The 19,112-nt window shown below is 57.5% G+C and overlaps 1 protein-coding gene across 1 annotated transcript; it reads left to right on the plus strand.

Annotated features, from left to right (window-relative positions):
• The first annotated feature begins 381 nt into the window (after positions 1 to 381).
• Positions 382 to 17,670, plus strand: GINS2 (GINS complex subunit 2). The gene is made up of 5 exons (XM_004584226.4): positions 382 to 639; positions 710 to 824; positions 4,399 to 4,498; positions 17,075 to 17,201; positions 17,517 to 17,670. The coding sequence occupies exons 1-5, from the start codon at positions 550 to 552 to the stop codon at positions 17,640 to 17,642; spliced, it is 558 nt and encodes a 185-aa protein (XP_004584283.2). The 5' UTR covers positions 382 to 549; the 3' UTR covers positions 17,643 to 17,670.
• The last annotated feature ends 1,442 nt before the right edge of the window (positions 17,671 to 19,112 follow it).

Below are 19,112 nucleotides of genomic sequence, written 5' to 3' on the forward strand. Positions count from 1 at the left end.
AAAAAAATTGTTTTTTGGAGCCAGAATCTTTTTTGAAATGTCAATTCCACACTTTCTGAAAGACCCTTACTGATGGGCTCGTGCAAACCCGCCCCACTCGGAGGGGTCGCCCCTGAAACGCTAACTCAATGTCTCCTTCTGAAATGTCCGGTGTGGAAGACGCGGGCTGACAGAATCGTCCCAGAGCCAGGTGCTGAACTGGGCTGGGGAGGGACGGCTGGCTGTGTAGACGCGGCCCAGGCCCTGCCCTCGAACCCGGGAAGCCGCGTGGACGCCCGCGCCCGCGCCCGCGCCCAGGTGTCAGGCAGTGCGCAGGCGCAGCAGCCAGGCCGAGCGGGGAGGGGCGGAGTCGGCGCGAGGACGCAGGAAGCGAGGAGCCCACGGGACGGGGCGGGGCCGACGCGCGCCTCGGCCGGCTGGCCAATCCGCGGGCTCGCGGCGACCGCCGGTCTCCGCCCCGTTGCGGGAGCGCCGCGTTCCGATTGGCCGCCGCGGCTGTCTTCTCGGCCGGGGGGCGGGCCCTGCGCCGTGGCGGGAAGCTGCTCCGCCATGGAGGCCGCCGAGGTGGAGTTTCTGGCCGAGAAGGAGCTGGTGACCATCATCCCGAACTTCAGCCTGGACAAGATTTACCTCATCGGGGTAAGGCGGCCCTCCGAGGGCGCGGGGCGGCCTTCCCGGGGCCTCGCCCTCACGGCCGCGCTCTCCTCAGGGGGACCTGGGCCCGTTCCAGCCCGGCCTGCCGGTGGACGTGCCCCTGTGGCTGGCGTTGAACCTGAAGCAGAGACAGAAGTGCCGCCTGCTGGCCCCCGCCTGGATGGACGCCGGTAAGCCCGAGCGGGCGGCCGAGTCCCGGGGGGCCCGGGAAGGCGGCGAGGGCGGCCCGGCGGGGGCGCGGGGCTCCTGGCTTCGGGTGGGCGCAGCTCCGGCCGGGGCGGCCCCTTGGGGGTGACCCGCGCTGCCCAGGCCCTGCCCTGCCCGTCCCCGGTGGCCGCAGGGGCCCGTGCCGGGGCTCCCGAGCGCTCGGCCGGCTGTCCAGGGCTTGCCCAGGTGTGCCGGGGAGCTGGGCGGGACGGGGTAGCCGGGACTCGAACCCGCAGCCGCGTGGGTCAGTGCCAGCGAGCCGGCCCTTGGGATGCGTCCGCGGGCCACCCGGGGCTCGGGCCCCTCCTTCGGCGGGTGTGCATGTCTGATGTCTGGCTTTGTCTCAGTCTTTTCGTGGCTATGTTTTTATTTTGTTGTTATATCTCTTATTTTTGATTGGAAAGTTAGATATACAGAGAGGAGGAGAGACGGGGAAAGATCTTCTGTCCTCTGGGTCACTCCCCAAGCGGCCACAACGGCCGGAGCTGAGCTGATCCGAAGCAAGGAGCCAGGAGCCTCTTCCAGGTCTCCCATGCAGGTGCAGGGCCCCAAGGCTTTGGGCCGCCCTCGACTGTCCTCCCAGGCCACGGGCAGGGAGCTGGATGGGAAGTGGAGCTGCCGGGATTAGAACCGGTGCCCACATGGAATCTGGTGGTTGCAGGTGAGGACATTAGCCACTAGGCTACTGCGCTGGGCAGGCCAGGGCCTTTTTTTTTTTTTAATGATATTGATGCCGAGTTCGTGTGTGATGGGGTTGCAGACCCGTGCGGGCCTCCGGTTAGGTGGGGGAGGGAGGGTGGGTGACGGATGTTTCTTCTGTTGTGGGGATGGAGTGCTGCTTGCTGTCACACTGAGCGGCTGGGACGGAGGTGACCCCCGTGTCACCTGGCAGGTGGGGAGGAATGTTCTGAGGTCACGTTCTAGAATGGGCTCGATCGTTCTTTGTGTCTGTTTGAGTGTGCTCGTGCTGCCGCCTTCTGATGGCGTCCTGGGGCCGCCCTGGAGGAGCCGGCCGTGTGTGGTTCTGCCCTCCATCCTTGCGTGGGGGTCAGCCCCTGAGGTGGCCCACAGACCTGGGGTCTTGCCTGTGGTCAGGGCTGCAACACGGCAGCTAGCTGGGGAGCCCCTGAGAGACCCGGGCGCAGGGGCAGCTGCCTGCTCGTCTCCCCCTGCCCGAGCTCTGCTGCCAGTGCTGCGCCTAGAAGCCCTCCTGGCCTGCCCCTTTGCTGGCGGGTGCTGCAGGAGCCAGCACCCACGCGTCACCCACGCGGCTCCCACGCGGATGGCAGGGACCCACGCGGATGGCGGGGACCCACGCTCTTGGGCGATGTATCTTTTACTGCTTTCTTGCACATGAACAGGGAACTGGGTCAGATGGAGTAGTGGGGCCTTGAACCAACATTCCTGGGACGCTGGTGGCTGGCCCCTGGGTGTGCCTGTTTGTGGTAATAGACACCCACAGCGGTGGGCTCGTTGGATAACGCAGGAAGCGGCCAGCCCGTCTCCAGAGCAGGCGAGCCATTCCCATCCTCCCTCCAGAGTGTGAAGGACGGCCCGCTGCGTTGTGGCCTGGCCCTCTGGCGGACTGCAGCAGGTGCACAGAGCATAGACGAGGCGGGCTCTGCAGGAGGGGCTGACCTGCGAGGTTGTAGGCTTGGGTCCCTGAGAGGGCAAGCCTGGAGTGCACTGGGGGCAGGAGAAGTTACAAGGGCAGTGGGCATCACGGGCAGGAGTGAGGAGAGGGGGTTGCCATCTTGAGCACCTGCCTGGCGTTGATGAGGCATGAGTGAATGCAGGCCGAGGAAGCCTGTGTCTGCAGCCTCGGGGTGAGGTCAGAGGCTAGCTCAGGTACAGGGAGGGCTGGCTGGGCAGTCCTCGGGGCTGCGGGCGTGGGAGCTGCCTTAGCGGAGGCACAGAGGGCTGAGCGTGGGTGCGTGCGCAGCATCAGTGTTGGGAGTAAGCCACAGGGAGGGACATGGGCCCTCGAGGCTCATCCGGAGAGAGTTGTTTTGGTGTGTGTGCCTGGGGGTCTGAGGGAGGAGTGTCGAGGACACCCTTGGGAGGCTGGGACGGGGCGTGGTACGCTCAGCAAGGTGACAAGTGAGCTGAGGTGGGCGGCGATGGAGGAGAGTGGGTGCCCAGACGGGGGCTGTAGCAGGATGGCTGACCAGCACCATGACCCTGCCTTGGGGGGGGGACACCTTTCTAGAGTGGGACCCCAAAGCATAGATGTGTGTGCCTGTGTGCAGCACACACTCCCCAGCCTGGGCAGCAGGATGGGTAGGGAGCCGCAGGCAGCTGTGACTGTAGAGTCGTGCCAGGTTGAACGGGGCATGCCTGGCTGGCCGACTCCAGTGACTAAGCCGAGCTTCCCAGGAGTTTGTAAATTGTCTTTTTTTTTTTTAATTAAGAGATTCTTTTTTAAGATTTATTTACTTGGGCCTGGCGGCGTGGCCTAGCGGCTAAAGTCCTCGCCTTGAAAGCCCCGGGATCCCATATGGGCGCCGGTTCTAATCCTGGCTGCTCCACTTCCCATCCAGCTCCCTGCCTTTGGCCTGGGAAAGCAGTTGAGGATGGCCCAAAGCCTTGGGACCCTGCACCCGTGTGGGAGACCCGGAAAAGGTTCCTGGCTTCGGATCGGCTCAGCTCCGGCCGTTGTGGCCGCATGGGGAGTGAATCATCGGACAGAAGATCTTCCTCTCTGTCTCTCCTCCTCTCTATATATCTGACTTTGTAATAAAAATAAATCTTTTAAAAAGAGAGATTTTTCGTCTGTTAGTTCACTCCCCAGATAGCCATGATGGCCAGGACAGGGCCAGCTGGACCCTGGAGCCTCCGTTAGGGCTCCCGTGGGAGCAGCAGGGGCCGTCTTGGACCGCCTTGCCCTGCTTTTCCCAGGACATGAACTGGTGCCTGAGTGGGGCGCCAGCGCGGCTGGCAGTGACTTTACTTGCTGTGCCACAACACCAGTCCAAGATTGATGTGCTTATTTGAAGGGCAGAGGTGGGCGTGGACCGACCTCTGTCCTCCAATGGCTCCTTGGATGCCCACAGCTGCGAGGGTGGAACCCCATCCTGCTCTTTCGAAGCTTGGCTGTCACTTGCTTTTCCAGGCAGCCCGACTGGGAGGCCAGCATTGCAAATGCAGGCTTGGCTGGGAGGCCGGAACGCAGGCCCCAAGACTGATTTTGTGTAAGATTTTATTTATTTTTTATTTAAAAGGTAGACTTACAGAGAGAGGAAGAGAGAGCTCTTAGCCTGCTGGCTCATTGCTCTGTGGCCGCAGTGGCCAGAGCTGGGTCTGTCCTGAGCCAGGAGCCTCTGCTGGGTCTCCCCAGGGGGCTTTGGGCCGTCCACCGCTGTTTGCCTCAACCCCCCACCCCCAGCTCATTTTAAAGAAAAGCCTCAAATCATGCCAGCAAGTTTGTGTATTTGCTGTTTGAGCAAATAGATCATATTGGCATTTGGTAAGTTGGGGAGGTTTAATAATAGTATTTTGGATGTAGTGAAGTTAAATGTTGTAACTTCTGCATTTCAGAAAAGTTGGAGAAGATGAGGGACCATGAACGAAAGGAAGAAACTTTCACCCCGATGCCCAGCCCTTACTACATGGAGCTCACCACACTCCTGCTCAATCAGTAAGTAGGCCCGTGCCCAGGGCTGGGCTCTGCTGCCCTCTCGGCCCCGCCCACCGCCGCGGCCCCGCCCACCGCCGCGGCCCCGCCCCACCAACGGGGCTCCGCCCACCGCCGCGGCCCCGCCCCACCAACGGGGCTCCGCCCCACCAACGGGGCTCCGCCCACCGCCGCGGCCAGAGGGCTCCGCTGTGATCGGTTGCTGTGATCGGTTGCCTTGCGTGTGCACACGTGCTCTGCCTGCACAGCACTGTCTCAGTCGTCCTTTTGCTTTGCTTTTTTAAAGATTTATTTATTTGTTTATTGGAAAGGCAGATAGGTACACAGAGAGGAGAGGAAGATCTTCCGTCCTTGATTCACTCCCCAAGTGGCCACAATGGCCAGAGCTGAGCCGATCTGAAGCCAGGAACCTCTGGGTCTCCCACACGGGTGCAGGTCCCAAGGCCTTGGGCCGTCCTCGATGCTTTCCCAGGCCACAGGCAGGGAGCTGGATGGGAAGTGGGGCTGCGGGGATCCATATGAGATCCTGGTGTGTTCAAGGCGAGGACTTTAGCTGCTAGGCCACTGCGCCGGGCCCTCACAGTACAGCTGTAGGAGTTTGCTGATGCACGGCCCACCCTCCTTCCCAAATCTCCCAGCTACCCTTCTGCTTTAATTTCTTTCTTGTTTTTACGATAGCATACTGTCATTTCTGTTTGCAATCGCAGGTTTAACACTCCAGTAAGTAAAGATATCAACAGCTGGCACACAGTAAATACTAAGAACAAAAAAAACCCAAATAACATAAAAAACAATGCCTAATCTGTGAGTGTGTAAGCAAAAGCTGTGTCGGATAATCCAGCCCAGAACAGCAGTCTCCCTGCTGGTCAGTGTTGCGCTGTGTGTGGGTCGTCACAGAGAGGGAGTCCTTGACATTCGTCTTTTGGGGACCAGCACATTTCTTCAAGCAGAATGGTTTCTGATTGCATCCGCTGGCGCGAAAGACGAGATGCCGTTGTCTTTTATGGCTCAGCAGTGCCCACGGTGTACGTTACCTGGCCGTCTCTCGGGGGGCAGCTGGGCTGACGTCGCCTCTTGGCTAGTGCAGTTGAGCTCACGGTAACAGGGGGCTGCAGGCGACCCTCACATGCTGGTCCCCTTGGGGTCTTCCCAGGAGTGGGAAGGCCCTGCTGTGGCACAGGGCTTGTCTTCCGTGACCTCTCCGGCTGTGAGGGCACCTTTCCTGCACAGCCCGTCAGCTGTGCTCCCCCGGTGTCTGTGTGCTGGCCGGAGTGCCTGGGGTGAGGTGAGGCTGTGAGAAGTGTATCTTACTCGAAAGGCAGAGCGAAACGGGAGAAGCTGTTCTTCATCCCCGCCTCAGATGGCTGCAGTGGAGGTGGGCTAGCCTGGGGCCACGAGACAGGAGCCTTTGCAGGGCCAGCCCGTGGGTGCAGGGGCCTGGGCCGTCCTCCACTGCTTTCCCAGGACGTAAGTAGGGAGCTGGATGGGAAGTGGAGCAGCTGGGACCCAAGCCGACAACCATATGGGTGCCAGCGCCTGCAGGTCGCGGGTTCGCGGGCTTGAGCCGCCGTGCTGCTCCCCTGTTGGGTCTCACAGGCTGTGCTGTGACGCCTGCAGAGTTGCTGCTGCTCTCCAGGATTGATTAGCTTCTCGGGGCCTGTTGTGTTCCCGCGTGGATCTTCCTCGGATTGGAGGGGAGTGTCAGGTGTTTGCTAGGGTCACGCTGACCCTTCGAGTGCCTTCAGGGCTGTGGATATGGGCCATGCACAAGCATGCCAGGGCCTGCCTTGTTTGCTGTCATCTGCGATTTCTGTAATGTTTTAGAATTTTCAATGTTGAGATCACTCATGTTGGTTAAGTTATTTCAAGGTATTTTACTTTTTTACAAAAATATTTTCATTGCAAAGATATATATAGAGAGGAGGAGAGGCAGAGAGGAAGATCTTCTGTTTGTTGATTCCCTCCCCAAGTGGCCACAACAGCCAGAGCTGAGCCGACCTGAAGCCAGGAGCCAGGAGCTCTTCCGGGTCTCCCACGCAGGTGCAGGGTCCCAGGGCTCTGGGCCGTCCTCCACTACTTTCCAGGCCACAAGCAGGGAGCTAGAAGGGAAGTGGGGCAGCTGGGAATGAGCTGGTGCCCATGTGGTTCCCGGCAGGTGCAAGATGAGGACTTAGCCATTAGGCTATCGCTCTGGGCCCCAAGATTGATTTATATTTATTTTATTTATTTAAAAGATGTATTCAATATTATTGGCAAGACAGATTTACAGAGAGAAGGGGAGATAGAGAGAAAGATCTTCCATCTGCTTGTTCACTCCCCAAGTGGCTGCGATGGTGCTCCACAGCCAGGAGCAAGGTCTCCCACGCAGGTGCAGGTCCCAAGGCCTTGGGCCGTCCTACACTGCTTCCCCAGGACACAGGCAGGGAAGTGGTGCCCGTATGGGATCCCAGTGCATGCAAGGTGAGGACTTTAGCTACTAGGCTACCTGCCAGGCTCCAAATTTCTTTTTAATATTGTTTATATAGTTGAGAGGGATGCATGGCCCTGTGGGTCTCCTGTTAGGGTGGGAGGGTCAGGTGTGGAGGGAGGTGGTGGGACGCATGTTTCAGTACTTCTCCTCTGTCTGGGGGAGGGGAGGGCAGGGGAAGGGCTGCTCCTTGCTGTCTAACCACATTAGCACCCAGGGGTGAGAGCAGTCCTTTGAAGACCCATAGAGACCCCTGTGTGGGGAGATGGTTCTGAAGGTGTTACTTGATGCTTTTGATAGTTGTGAGAAGGTGTTTGTCTTGTTGCTCCAGCGTTGAGAAAATCTTTGCAAGGTCTGCTGGTTGACCAGGTCCACCTCCGTGCATCCACAGACCGAGAACATGGTGCAAAGCTCGGCCAGGAGAATGACTAGCCTGTTCTGCTTTCCATCCTCTGATGAGGCAGTTGATGTCCCCTGCTGGCCTAGATGAGCTGGCTGTCATGTCCCCCGTGAGCGTTTGGACATGTCCCCCACACAGGCATCAGCAACTGAGGTGTCAGACCGGCAGGTGTTGCGGCCCAGCCTGGCCTGCCTCAGCCATTCTGGCTTTCTGGAGTAGCAGCAGGTGCTGGAGCCCAGCCCATACTGATGCCCATTGGTGCTGCAGCCCTGCCCGGCCTGCCCTGCTCATAGCCCCAGCTCTTGCATCACCAGAGCTACAGCCCAGCAGGGGTCTGCAGAGTTCCCCTACCAGCCCCTTCCCAGCCCACTGGGTCTTTGGTGCACTGGTGGGTGCTTCAAGCCAGCCTGATGTGGCCCACCCGCAGTCTTAGCTCTTGTTAGCAGATGTTGCAGCCCAACACAGCCGGATGTGCCCCACGCCCTGTCCTGGTTGTCATGTGTGCCAGTGGGGGCTAAGGCCTGGCCCTGACCAGCCCTAACCCCTGCTGTTGCACTCCCCAGCCTGAGCTAATGCGTAGTGGGGGAGTTGCCCAAGTTCACCTACCAGGCCTGCACCAGCCCTGGATCTTACAGGGGCAACAGCCCTGGTTGGCACAGTCTGCCCTCAGTCCTGGCCCTTGCATGCACTGGGAAGTCCTGCAGCCTGGCCCTGCCTGAGTCCTGGCCCCAGTCCCCATGAATGTCAGGTAGCTTCCTGACATTCAACTCAAGCTGAGTTCCGTGGTCCAGCCTGACTCTGGGCCAATAGCAGCCCAGTCCTCTGCATAAACCAGTGGGTTCTGTAGTCCCCTGCAGGTGACCCGACAGTTCCCCTACAGAATCTCATCCCCACCTGGTTCTCTTCTGGCGGGTTCAGCAGTCCAGCCTGACTTGGCCCACCCCCTGCCCTGATACTCACAGGTGGTACTGTGGCTGGCCTCGCCAGGCATACACTCCAACCCCAGTTTTTGACAGTGCCAGTGCTTGGCGGGTAATGCTAGCCTAGCCCAGGTCTCCCACAGGGGTGGGTGCCTCGGCTTAACCCAGACAGGCCCTGTAGTTTCCTCCCCTCCAAACTGCCTCAGCCCCCTTGCCTACCTGCGATTGTGGTGGCCTGGCCTGTGTGACCCCAGAAATCATTCCCCTAGCTGCTTCCGCTCCAGTAGGTTCCCCTATCTTCTCAGGCAGTCTGCAGCCCACCCTGGGGTGGGTGGTTAGGGTTGTGTGTCCTGGTCTGGAGTCCTACACTTTGCCCACTTATCTTTAAAAAAGAAAAAGAATAAGCTGGCACACTGGTATAGTTAACACAAATTTGGCATTAACCAGGCCTAAGATGCCCACCAGCTGTTAGCTGCTTTTCTCACTTGCCTGGCTACGAGGCATTCTGGGCAGTTGCCTGCGGCTGGGGCAAGGTTGATGGATTCTCATCGGAAAGGCAGAGCTTCCTCCGCAGCACAGCTCTTGCTGGGCCCTGTGCATTTTGCTGTCAACTTGGTTGGTTTCCAGGGACTTTGGATTTCCTCTGTGACACAGTGTTCATTCAGTAGTATGTTCAAGAACTTCTTGAATTGGTGATCTTCAGCTTCATTCTGTGGTGGCCAGGAAGGAGCCACTGTGAGCTCAGCTGTTTTGAATTTGCCAAGAGTTGCGTTGTGGCTTATCATGTGGTCTGTTTTGGAGTAGCTCCCAGGAACTGGTGGGGAGGAGTGTGTGCTGCATCTGTAGGTAGCAGTTAGGTCCGTCTGGTCCGCAGTGTAGACCGGCTCTGTTGTTTCTTTGTTGGTTTCCTGTCTGATCTCTGTGGGTGAGGGCGGATGTTGACGTCCCGCAGTGTTGCTGTTTTAGAGTCTGGGTCCTTTGAGCTCCATGAACACTTGTTTTAAACAGCCAGGTGCCTGTGCGTGTACTGTAGTCACTGCTGACTGCGCTGGCCACAGGCGCTGTCCTTCCTCCCTGTTGGCATGCAGGGTCTGTCCTTTGACTCTTGGTGAAGGGTCTGTCTTGTAGTCAGTCAATAGATGGGTCATAATTTCAGTCCATTAAAGCAGTCTGTGTCCTTTCTTTTTAAATATAAAGATTGATTAATTTTACTTGAAAGAGTTAAAAAGAGATCTGCTGGTTCACTCCCCAAATGGCTGCCATGGCCAGAGCTGGGCTGGTTCAAAGTTGGGAGCCATGAGCCTCTTCTGGGTCCCACGCGGGTGCAGGGTCCCAAGGCTTTGGGCCGTCCTCAACTGCTTTCCCAGACTGCGAGCAGGGGCAGGATGGGAAGTGGTGCAGTCGGGTTTTGAACTAGTGCCCGTATGGGATGGCGCTGCTGCAGGCAGCGGATTAGCCTGCCAAGCCTCCGAGCCGGCCTGACCCTGGCCTGTGGAGTTTGATCTGGGAGGTGAGCTACAAGTCTGGTTGGAGGTGCTGTGAAGGTGGCCGGGCGTTTCGTGCACGTCGGAGTCATCTCACCCTGCAGGGTTTGCCTAGCGTGTGTCGTGGTGAAGATCTGAGCGTGCCTGTGTGGGGTATTGCGCTGGCTAGACCTTGTCCAGTTTCAGCCACACCTTCTGGCCTGCTCGGCCACGTGAGGTCTTTGGTGCTGACGCGTGGTTCTTGGCTGAATGGGGGGCTGAATTGGAGATCTTCCCTGAGAACTGTCCTGGAGCTCAGAGAATCTTTGGGCAAGGCTTTCCATTGTGCGTTTTACTCAGCAGGTTGAATTCTTCATCTTTCTTTATTCTTTTAGGTCTTCAAGTTTATTAAAAGGCAGTCAAAATGTAATAAGGAGATCTCTGTGTGTTTATGCATTGACCCAACTGCTATTCTTTTTTTGTTTTTAAGATTTATTTATTTTTATTGCAAAGTCAGGTATACAGAGGAGGAGAGACAGAGAGGAAAATCTTCCGTCCGCTTATTCACGCCCCAAGCAACCGCAACGGCCGGAGCTGTGATGATCCGGAGCCAGGAGCCAGGAACTTCCTCCAGGTCTCCCACGCGGGTGCAGGGTCCCAAGGCTTTGGGCCGTCCTCGACTGCTTTTCCAGGCCACAAGCAGAGAGCTGGGTGGGAAGTGGAGCTGCCGGGATTAGAACCAGCTTCCATATGAGATCCTGGTGTGTTCAAGGCGAGGACTTCAGCTGCTAGGCCACCTCGCCGGGCCCCCAACTGCTATTAAAGTCTTCTCTCGCTCCATCCTCACCAAGTCCACCTTCCTTTGAGGTCCTGCTGCAGCAGGCTCGCTGGTCACGTCTCTAAGTAACCACAGCGGGCCCTGCTCGCCGGTCCTCTCCGTTGCTCTGCTGTCTGACTCCTCCTCTTCCCTGGAGTTCATTTTCTTCACTTTAAGTTTCCTTTAGGTTTCCCTTATTTATGTTTAATATACTGCTTCCTGCTACTGCCATATTTTTTGTTTAACTTTTTTTTTTTTTACTTTTTAAACAATTCTATATTTTCTTTTTAATTTTGCTTTTTGATGATTTTTATATAGCTGATTGGGCGCCAAGGGTCAGCGGCTAGAGGCAAGTGGGTAATACCATTGTTTCCACATTCTCTTTTTTCCTCCCTGTGTCTGGGGGCGAGGGGAGAGATAAGGGGAGAAGCCCCACCCAGCCTCCCACCCATCCCAGGTCCCCAACGTGGGGCATGCTCCCAGGGTCCTGCTCGAGTGGTTTTCATAGTTCAGCTGTTCAGAATTGCTGCCAGTCTCACCATTCCAAGCACGGTGAGATCTCTCCAGAATCCACTGGCTGACGTGGTCCACCTTAGAGTCTCCATTTGCCCAGATTTTCACTGCCAACACCTGGCTGGCGTAGTTGATTGATTTGTTCTGTCTTCTGTCCTCTGTGTGGTACCAGGTGTCCTCTGCAGGTTCCGATGGACTGCCATATCCTCCCTGTGCACCTGGACACGCTGTCCACTGCTCCGTCTGAGCCTCTGAGGAGGCCCAGCTCTGACGCTTGCACTCCATGGCAGACCATGGAACCTGCACTTCTCTCCGTGGTTGGGGTTCTGGGTCCGGCAGTTAGATTGGAGGGATCCCCAAAGAAACTTCATCTGAGGTGATCCCAGACCTGATTCTTGTGTGTGCTTGCCTGTACAGGGTCTGGTCCAGTCTGTTGCCCAAATCTGCCTACATACACACCGGTAGTTGCAATTGCTGGGTCAGTTCTGTTTCTAGCCCTTTCTTCTACGCAAGCCAGTGGGTGTTGCAGTCCAGCCCGATCCTGCCCAGCACACACTTGGCTCTTATACAAACCATTGGGAGCTGCAGCCTGGATGAGTGACCCACAATAACCCCCACCAGGCCTGTCTCCTGCCCTGGGTCCTGTGCTTGCCAGAATGTCCCACATCCTGTTCAGCAGTCATACGTGTCAGTGGGCGTTGAAGGCTAGTTCATCATAACCGGCCCCTCTATCCAGTCTACAGTGGTGCCAGCCATGCCTGCCCAAATCCTGGTTCTCATGCTCACCAGTGAGAGTGGCAGCCCAAGAGGGAGTAGCCCACTGTTCCCCTGATGAGCCCACTCCCATTTTTGGATTTAACACTCCAGGTGGTTCTGTGGTTTACCCTGACAGAATTTACCCCCTGTGCCAGCATCTGCCAGCTGATGCTGCGGCAGAGCCCAGCCCACCTGTGCCCACTCTGGCTTGTGCATGCGCCAGAAGCAACAGTCAGCCCAGCCTGGCTTTCCTCTGATCCATCTGACATGAGGCCCACAGGTGTTGCAGCCCTGCCCAACCTGGTCTGCCCCTGATCCCAGCTCTCACGCTCACCAGTGGGAGTAGTGGCCCAGCAGGGAGGCCCCTGCAGCCCCGCTGCTGGGTTTGCCCCCCACCCCCACCCTGGGTCTCAGATGTGCTGGTTGGGTACTGCAGCCTAGTCTGCCTCAGCTTGGCATTTGCCAGTGTGTGCTCCAGCCTAGCCCAGCCCTGCTAGCCCCCAGTCTGGCTCTCATGTGGACTGACTGCACATACCATTCTGGTTCTCAGATTTGCCAGCAGGTGAGATGAACTGGTCTGGGCTGCTCCCCGTCTTGGTTCTTGCACTCACTGCAGGGACTGTGTCCTGACAGAGGAGTTCGCCAAGCTGCTCTCCCACTGCTGCGTGTCGTGCACACCGGTGGGTGCGTGGCCAGCCCTGCTTGATGTACCCCCGCCCTGCACGAGCAGTGGCCCTCCCTGAGGTCCTCACCATTCCGGTTCTGGTTGTTGGGTACCACAGTTGGAGGATTAATGTGCTACGCCACTGTGCTGGTCCCTTGTCCCTCTATTGAAATCTGGTGGTTCTGCGCTGCCGTCTGCCCTCCCCTTTAGGTGGCGTTAGAAGCTGGTTGGTCTAGCCCTCCCTGTGGATGGTAGTGGGGAGAAAGGGGCTCTTTCCCCATGAAGCCAAAGGAGTGCCCATCCTCTGCCTGGCTCCAGTGAAAGGCTGCACGGGACACAGAGCTGCGTCCTCCCCTCACTGCTCACTGGGCTGGGCTTGAGGGAAACGCCTCGTCATTCCCCATTGTAGCTGTTGGATCCAGCAGCAGACAACAGCGCGACAGCCGGGCATGGGCGCAGCTGGAGGAGGTGTGTGTGTGTGTGTGTGTGTAAGATAGATTTATTTCTGTTTGAAAGGCAGAGTCATGACAAATGTTGCATGTGCTGGTGTGTTCCCCAAGTGGCCACCGTGGCTGGATCTGGGCTGGTCCTAAGACAGGAGCTTCCCCTAGGTCTCCCACGTGGGCGGAGGGGCCCAAGGACGAGAGCCACCTTCTGTTCCTTTCCCAGGTCCAGCAGTAGGGATCTGGATCCGGAGGGGATCAAGCTGGGACTTGAACCCATGTGGCATACTGTCGTACAGAAGCACCACTGTCGTGTTTGTGCTGGCCCCTCCGTGTGTCCCCTGCAGGGCTCTCACCAGTTTTCCTGTCAAAATCCCCGAGTGAGCTCCCCGTCCAGCCATCTTGGAGTCTCCCAGAGTGGTCTTTTAAAAGGTGGTACTGCCACGGGGCGCCCTGCTTAAAATCCGCAGAGCTTTTCCAGGCTTTTCTTTTTGTGTTGTTACTACTGTTGCTATTCTATTAGAAAGGCAAAGTTCAAGAGAGAGAAGGGAAGACAGAATATTGTATCTTGGTTTACTCTGCAGGTAGCTGCAATGGCCAGGCCTGGGCTGGTTCAAAAGCCGGTAGCTTCCACGTTTCCTGTGAGTGCAGGGCGCAAGCCGTCAGCAAGGGACTGGAGCAGAAGGGAGGAGCTGGGGCGTGACTGGCACCCATGGCGGATGCTGGCACTGCCGGGCAGGCTTAAGCTCCTTTCACAGCGTGGTGTCGCCTGAAGTCTTGACTGTGCCATTCAGATCAGTGGAGAGCTTGGCTGGTTTTCCTTCTGGACTCCCAGCCCTTGGCCCTCCCAGCTCCGCAGGCACCGCGTGTCCTCAGCGACTCCGTGCCCGGTCTGCACCCCTCCTTGGCTTAGGCCCGGCCAGCTCCGTGCACACCCCCATGGCACTCCCCACAGGGTCATTTTCTTTCCCTTCTTAAAAATTGTGCTTTTATTAGAAATGAGGTGGGTGGGCATTTCCTGTGTGTGGGCTCATCCCCAGATGGCTGCAACAGTTGAAGTTGGGGGTCTGGAACTCCAACCTGTCTCCTGTGTGGGTGGCAGACCCAGCTCCTTGAGCCTGCCGCCTCCCATGAGAGATGCTGACAGGAAGCCGGGCCCTGTGGTGGCACAGACAGCCCGGTGGGGATGCACGTGTCCCAGGTGGCACCTGAACTGCTGGGCCAAGCACTGCCCACCCCACTGACTGAGGGCAAGGAAGGACCATGTTGTGTCTTGGTATTGTGTCCCTGGTGCAGTGCCTGCTCTGCACGCTGAGGCTCATGTGAGTGGATGGGGCTGGCAAGTGTTAGCAGTCTTACTTAGGAGAGATCCTTAAAAGTAATTTTGCAATATAGAAGGCATTTTTTTTTTAAGATTTATTTTTTATTTTGAAAGTCAGTATTGGGGTGTGTGTGTGTGTGTGTGTGTAGATACCTCTTTCCTATCTGATTCACTCCTGCGGTGGCCGGGGCTGGTCCAAGCCAGAGCCAGGATCCTGCAGTAGGGCCTCCTGTGCTGCTTTCCCAGGAGCATCCACAGGGGGTTGGAGCGAAAGCAGGGAAGCTGAGATTCCAGCCAGCCCTGCAGCATGGGCTGCTGGCATGGCAGACAGAGGTCGGCTCACTGTGCTGCCCTAGTGCCAAGGTTCTGAAGTTCCTGGGACAGCATTAGAAAGGAGGTGACAGGGAGAGACAGGGACCTTTTGTCCGCTGTTAACCTTCCCACATGCCTGCGGCAGTAAAGGCTGGGTCTCCCATGGGAGGGGCAGGGGCCCATGTATGTGGGCCACCGTCTGCTGCCTTCTGGGCATAGCAGATGCTGGTCTACGATGGAGGTGGGACTCCTGCGTAGGCACTCGGGTGCGTCACCACCCAGTGTCTGCACTGTCCACAGATGGCTGGTCTGAAGCCAGGAGCTTCCGCCAAGTCTCCTGTGTGGGTGGGTACAGAGGCCCAAGGATTTGGGCCATCCTGCACTGTTTTCCGGGGTGCATTAGTAAGAGCTGGATAGAAAATGGAGCATCCGGGACCCAAACCTGTGACCATGTGGGGATGCTGGCACTGCCCCCCTGAACTTTTTTTTTTAAGATTTGTTTTTATTTGAAAGGCAGGTTTTACACAGAGAGAGGAGAAACAGAACAGGTCTCGTATCCATTGGTTGCTCTTCAAATGGCCACAACGGCCGGAGCTGAGCTGATCTGCAGCCCGGAGCTTCCTCAGGGGCTCCCAGGTGGGTGCAGGGCCCAAGGACTCGGGCCGCCTTCTGCTGCTTTCCCAGGCCCCGTGCACAGCGCTGGGTCGGAAGTGGAGCAGCCTAGACGTAAGCCCATATACGATGGAGGAGCCGTGTGCTGCTCCGCCCACACTTGGACTATGGTTACCACAGCCTGCCTGTGAGAGCTGACAGAGGGTTAGGGGACACTGACAGGCTGCCAGGCCTCTTGTAAATATCTGTATGTTTTAAACTTTTTTCTCTTTGCGAATTTGGAGGCAGCCCTTTGGTGCCTTGATCACGTTGCTGCTGGGTCAGAAGTCGAGCTTTGCTAAGACACACTGGGAGGAAGCCTGGCCACGCGCCTGGTGGAGTGTGGGCGTCCGGCTTCCATCTGGCTCAGCGCTGGGAGATCCCTGGTACCCTCCTCAGGTCAGGTCAAACAACGAGTGGAAAAGCTTCCCGTCCACCCGCTTGTGCCCCATAGTGGGCCAGGCTGAAGCCAGGAGCCAGCAACTTGGTTCACAGGAATTGCTTGTCCCATTCGCTGCCCAGCTAGAAGCGTGAAGTACTTGTCCTTACACTGACAGGAGACGGTGGGTGGATGAGGTGCAGCTGAGAACCAGCGCCGCGCTGTGCTTTCGGGGAGACACAAGTCGGCCATGGGGCCGACCGAGCTCCTGGTTCGAATGTGGGCGTGATCAACAGCCCTGCTGGAAACCCTGTGGGCTACAAGAGGAGCCGCCCAAGGGGCGTCCATGTGAAATGGGCTGCAGGGGAGAGGGTGGCTGGCAGCGAGGAGTGTGTTGTGCTTGGGGTGGCTGGTGTGTCTGGAGGGGAAGAGAGGCAAGCCACCAGGCCCGGAGTGGGCGTCTCCCACGTGTGGGGCCTCAGCGGACCCTGCACTCCGTGTCGTGTGCAGTTTCTGGCACAGACCTGCTGCCGAGGGGCCTTGTGCACCTCTGCAGCTCAGCTGACAGCATCCGGCTCCTTTTTCTTTCCCCTGCTGAACAGAGCGTGAGACCTAAACACTTTCACAAAGTTCACCGCATGAGTTTTATGGCACTGCTGCAGCCTGGCCTGGGCAGGAGCCCGCTGTAGCGTGTGGAGAGCTCCTAGTGGACTCTGGAGGCCCGGGGTGGGCGCTGTTGGCTGTCACCGTCATTCCCCAAAGGCAGGCTGCTGCTGTGCTGAGGTGCTGCCCAGCACTTGTCGGTCTGCACTAATCTGTGACTCTTGGTCTGTTTTACCCGCACAGTGGGACTACTTTTGCTGTTCAGGGCTTTTGTGAGAACAGAGGTGTATGCTGGTGGTCGGTCTTGGCCACTTACTTCACTTTTGATCTAGCTCCATGCTAATGTTCTTGGGACAGCAAATGGTAGCCCAAGCTGTTGGGCCCTGCGCCCGTGTGAGAGACCTGGGTGAGTTCTAGGCTCCTGGCTTCTGCCATTCCAGCCTGGGCTGTTGTGGTACTTGGGAGTGAGCCAGCAATGAAGATCTGTCTGCCCTCCCAACACCATTTTTCTACTCCTCCACTCCCCCCCCCCCCGCATCCCTCCCCCAGACAGAGTCCTGTCGGTCTATGGGCACCAAGGCTGGTCAGGTGCAGAGGAGAGCTGCTGACCCTGTAGTGCAGGAGCCGTGGCCTCTGAGCTAGCACCTGGAACATTCTCCTGTTGCATTGCAGAGAAAGCCTCTGCCTGTGGCATCAGCATGCCACATGAGGCTGGTTCAAGTACTCGCTGCTCCACTGCCCATCCAAGCAGCACACACACTGGAAGCAGCGGAGCAGTCTGAGTCTACGATAGAATCCGAGCAGCCACTTGCCTGGTGCTGCTTTAGGGTCACTGAGAGCTGCTTTATTAATTGTCCCTTGCGTCTTCAGTGCTTCAGATGACATCCCGAAAGCAGATGAGATCCGGACGCTGGTGAAGGACATGTGGGACACCCGGACAGCCAAGCTGCGGGTGTCCACGGACAGCTTCATCAGGCAGCAGGAGGCGCACGCCAAGGTAAGGCAGCAGCGGGTACACGTGCAGGATCCGTGTCTGTCTACACTCGCCAGGTGGCTGCAGTGGCCAGAGCTGAGCCAGCCGCCAGTCAGGAGCTTCCTTGGGTCTCTGTGTAGGAGCAGGGCACAAAGCCTTAGGCCCCCCCACTGCCTTCCCAGCCTTACGCAGGCCCTGAACAGGAAGTGGAGCAGCTCAGAGTTGGACCTTATGGGATGCTGGTGCTGACACAGAGGGAGGACTGCACACGCAATCCTGGCTTCTTCCTTGGGGTTACCTTGATTTTCATATTGTGAACTTCCTTGCTTCCTTGTTTAGCTGGATAACTTGACGCTGATGGAGATCAACACCAGCGGGGCTTTCCTGACGCGGGCTCTCAATCACATGTACAAGCTCCGCACCAACCTGCAGCCCTCGGAGAGCGCCCAGTCCCAGGACTTGTAGGGTGGGCCCACGCATCCCGTGTCGAGGGGCTTTCTGTTGAGCACTTGAAGGACGTGCAGGGATGCAGACAGTGGCTTTCTGCTGTTGGTCCTGACAGCTCCCTGGAATGCTGTTTCCAGAAGTCAGCTTTCCTTTCGTTGAAGAAAGCACGCGGTTTTGACGAGTACGTTGGTTTCTGTAGCAGGGCGTTGTGTGCTGTGCGCAGCCGTCCCCGGGGCAGGACTGTCACCTGTGCGTCATGGAGACGAGTGACAGGTGGAGTGGTGATGCCCAGCTGTGTTTGCTGTTGAAGTTCTGATGCCCAATAAAAGTGAAGTTAACGCCATCCAACTTTGTTGGGTGTTTGTCCTGCGTGGCTGCCGAGTGAGAGGAACAAGGCCTGGGGTGGGGATGGCCTGATGGACCGACTGGACACGTCCAGTGAAGGCAGCAGTGAGTGGGACCAGTTCTGCTTGGAGGGCTCCTGTAGATAGCAGGGGCTTTGGAGAGATCGGTTAATCACAGCTCTTGGAATTCTTTGCTCTCTTACAGGAATTTGTTTAGAAAGAAGCGATTGGCATTGTAGTGACTAGAAGGTTCTTTGGTACCCAGCGTGTCAGCAGTGCGTGCTGGGCGCATGTGACTGAGGTAGCCTGGAGCATGGGGACTGGTGTCTGCCCTTCAGGGCCCAAGTCACCTGTGTGTGCTGCTGCCCCGGATGAGAAGACGGGCTCGCAACGGACCGTGAGTTCCGAGGGTGTGTGTCTGGCGGGGGCACCTGTCCCGGTGGAGGCTCGGTTCCCGTCTCCCCTCTGACATCGGTCTCAGCCAGAGAGGCTGCAGTTCCTGAGGGTTAGGGGAGGTGGCTTGGGAGAGGCAGGAAAAAAGATATTCCTCTTAGCGTGATTCAGGAAGATTTTATTTTGGGGGGATGTTGTCAAAAATTACAGCAATATATTCATAAATACCTAATTACTACATCCAACAAATATTACAATACAATTAATCCAAACAAGTACACTTAGAACAGATTTCATTTCACAGCATCTAAAGTGCCCCCAGAGTGGCCGAGGCACCACGGTCCTGCTGCCCGCCGTGTGTGGGCTCACTGCTGTGGGAGCTAGCACAGCGCAGAGCGAGCCAGTGAGCGCGGTCTCCCTCAGGCCAGGCAGAGCTAAGAAGTTAAGCACTGGACCGGAAGGTGGGGACAGACTAGTGCGAGCAGTAAGGTTTGGTTACAGAGACAGAGTGCTGCTAAGCGGCTACTGGACATTGCAGAGGAGCGCAGCCGGCTTGTGCTAACAGTCTCCATCTGCCGGGCGGCCTTGGCACTTCCTACTCACTGAGCGGCTCGGGGAAGGGGTCTCTGGCTTGGAATTCAGCTTCACTTCGGAGACTTGGCCGACCACGAGCTCCCAACCGCAGATGTCCCGCAGTCGCCTTCCAGCGCCGCAGCAGGGTTAGTGCCACTTAGGTGTTCCGTTTACCTAG

Source organism: Ochotona princeps, chromosome 16, assembly GCF_030435755.1.
Source record: "Ochotona princeps isolate mOchPri1 chromosome 16, mOchPri1.hap1, whole genome shotgun sequence".
Classification (NCBI taxonomy): domain Eukaryota; kingdom Metazoa; phylum Chordata; class Mammalia; order Lagomorpha; family Ochotonidae; genus Ochotona; species Ochotona princeps.

Excerpts from the sequence above, each read along its gene's own strand:
- GINS2 (XM_004584226.4), top strand. The coding sequence starts at position 550 with ATGGAGGCCGCCGAGGTGGAGTTTCTGGCCGAGAAGGAGCTGGTGACC. Across the intron at positions 825-4,398 it reads CCCCGCCTGGATGGACGCCG|AAAAGTTGGAGAAGATGAGG; the intron begins GTAAGCCCGAGC and ends TCTGCATTTCAG. Across the intron at positions 17,202-17,516 it reads AGCAGGAGGCGCACGCCAAG|CTGGATAACTTGACGCTGAT; the intron begins GTAAGGCAGCAG and ends TTCCTTGTTTAG.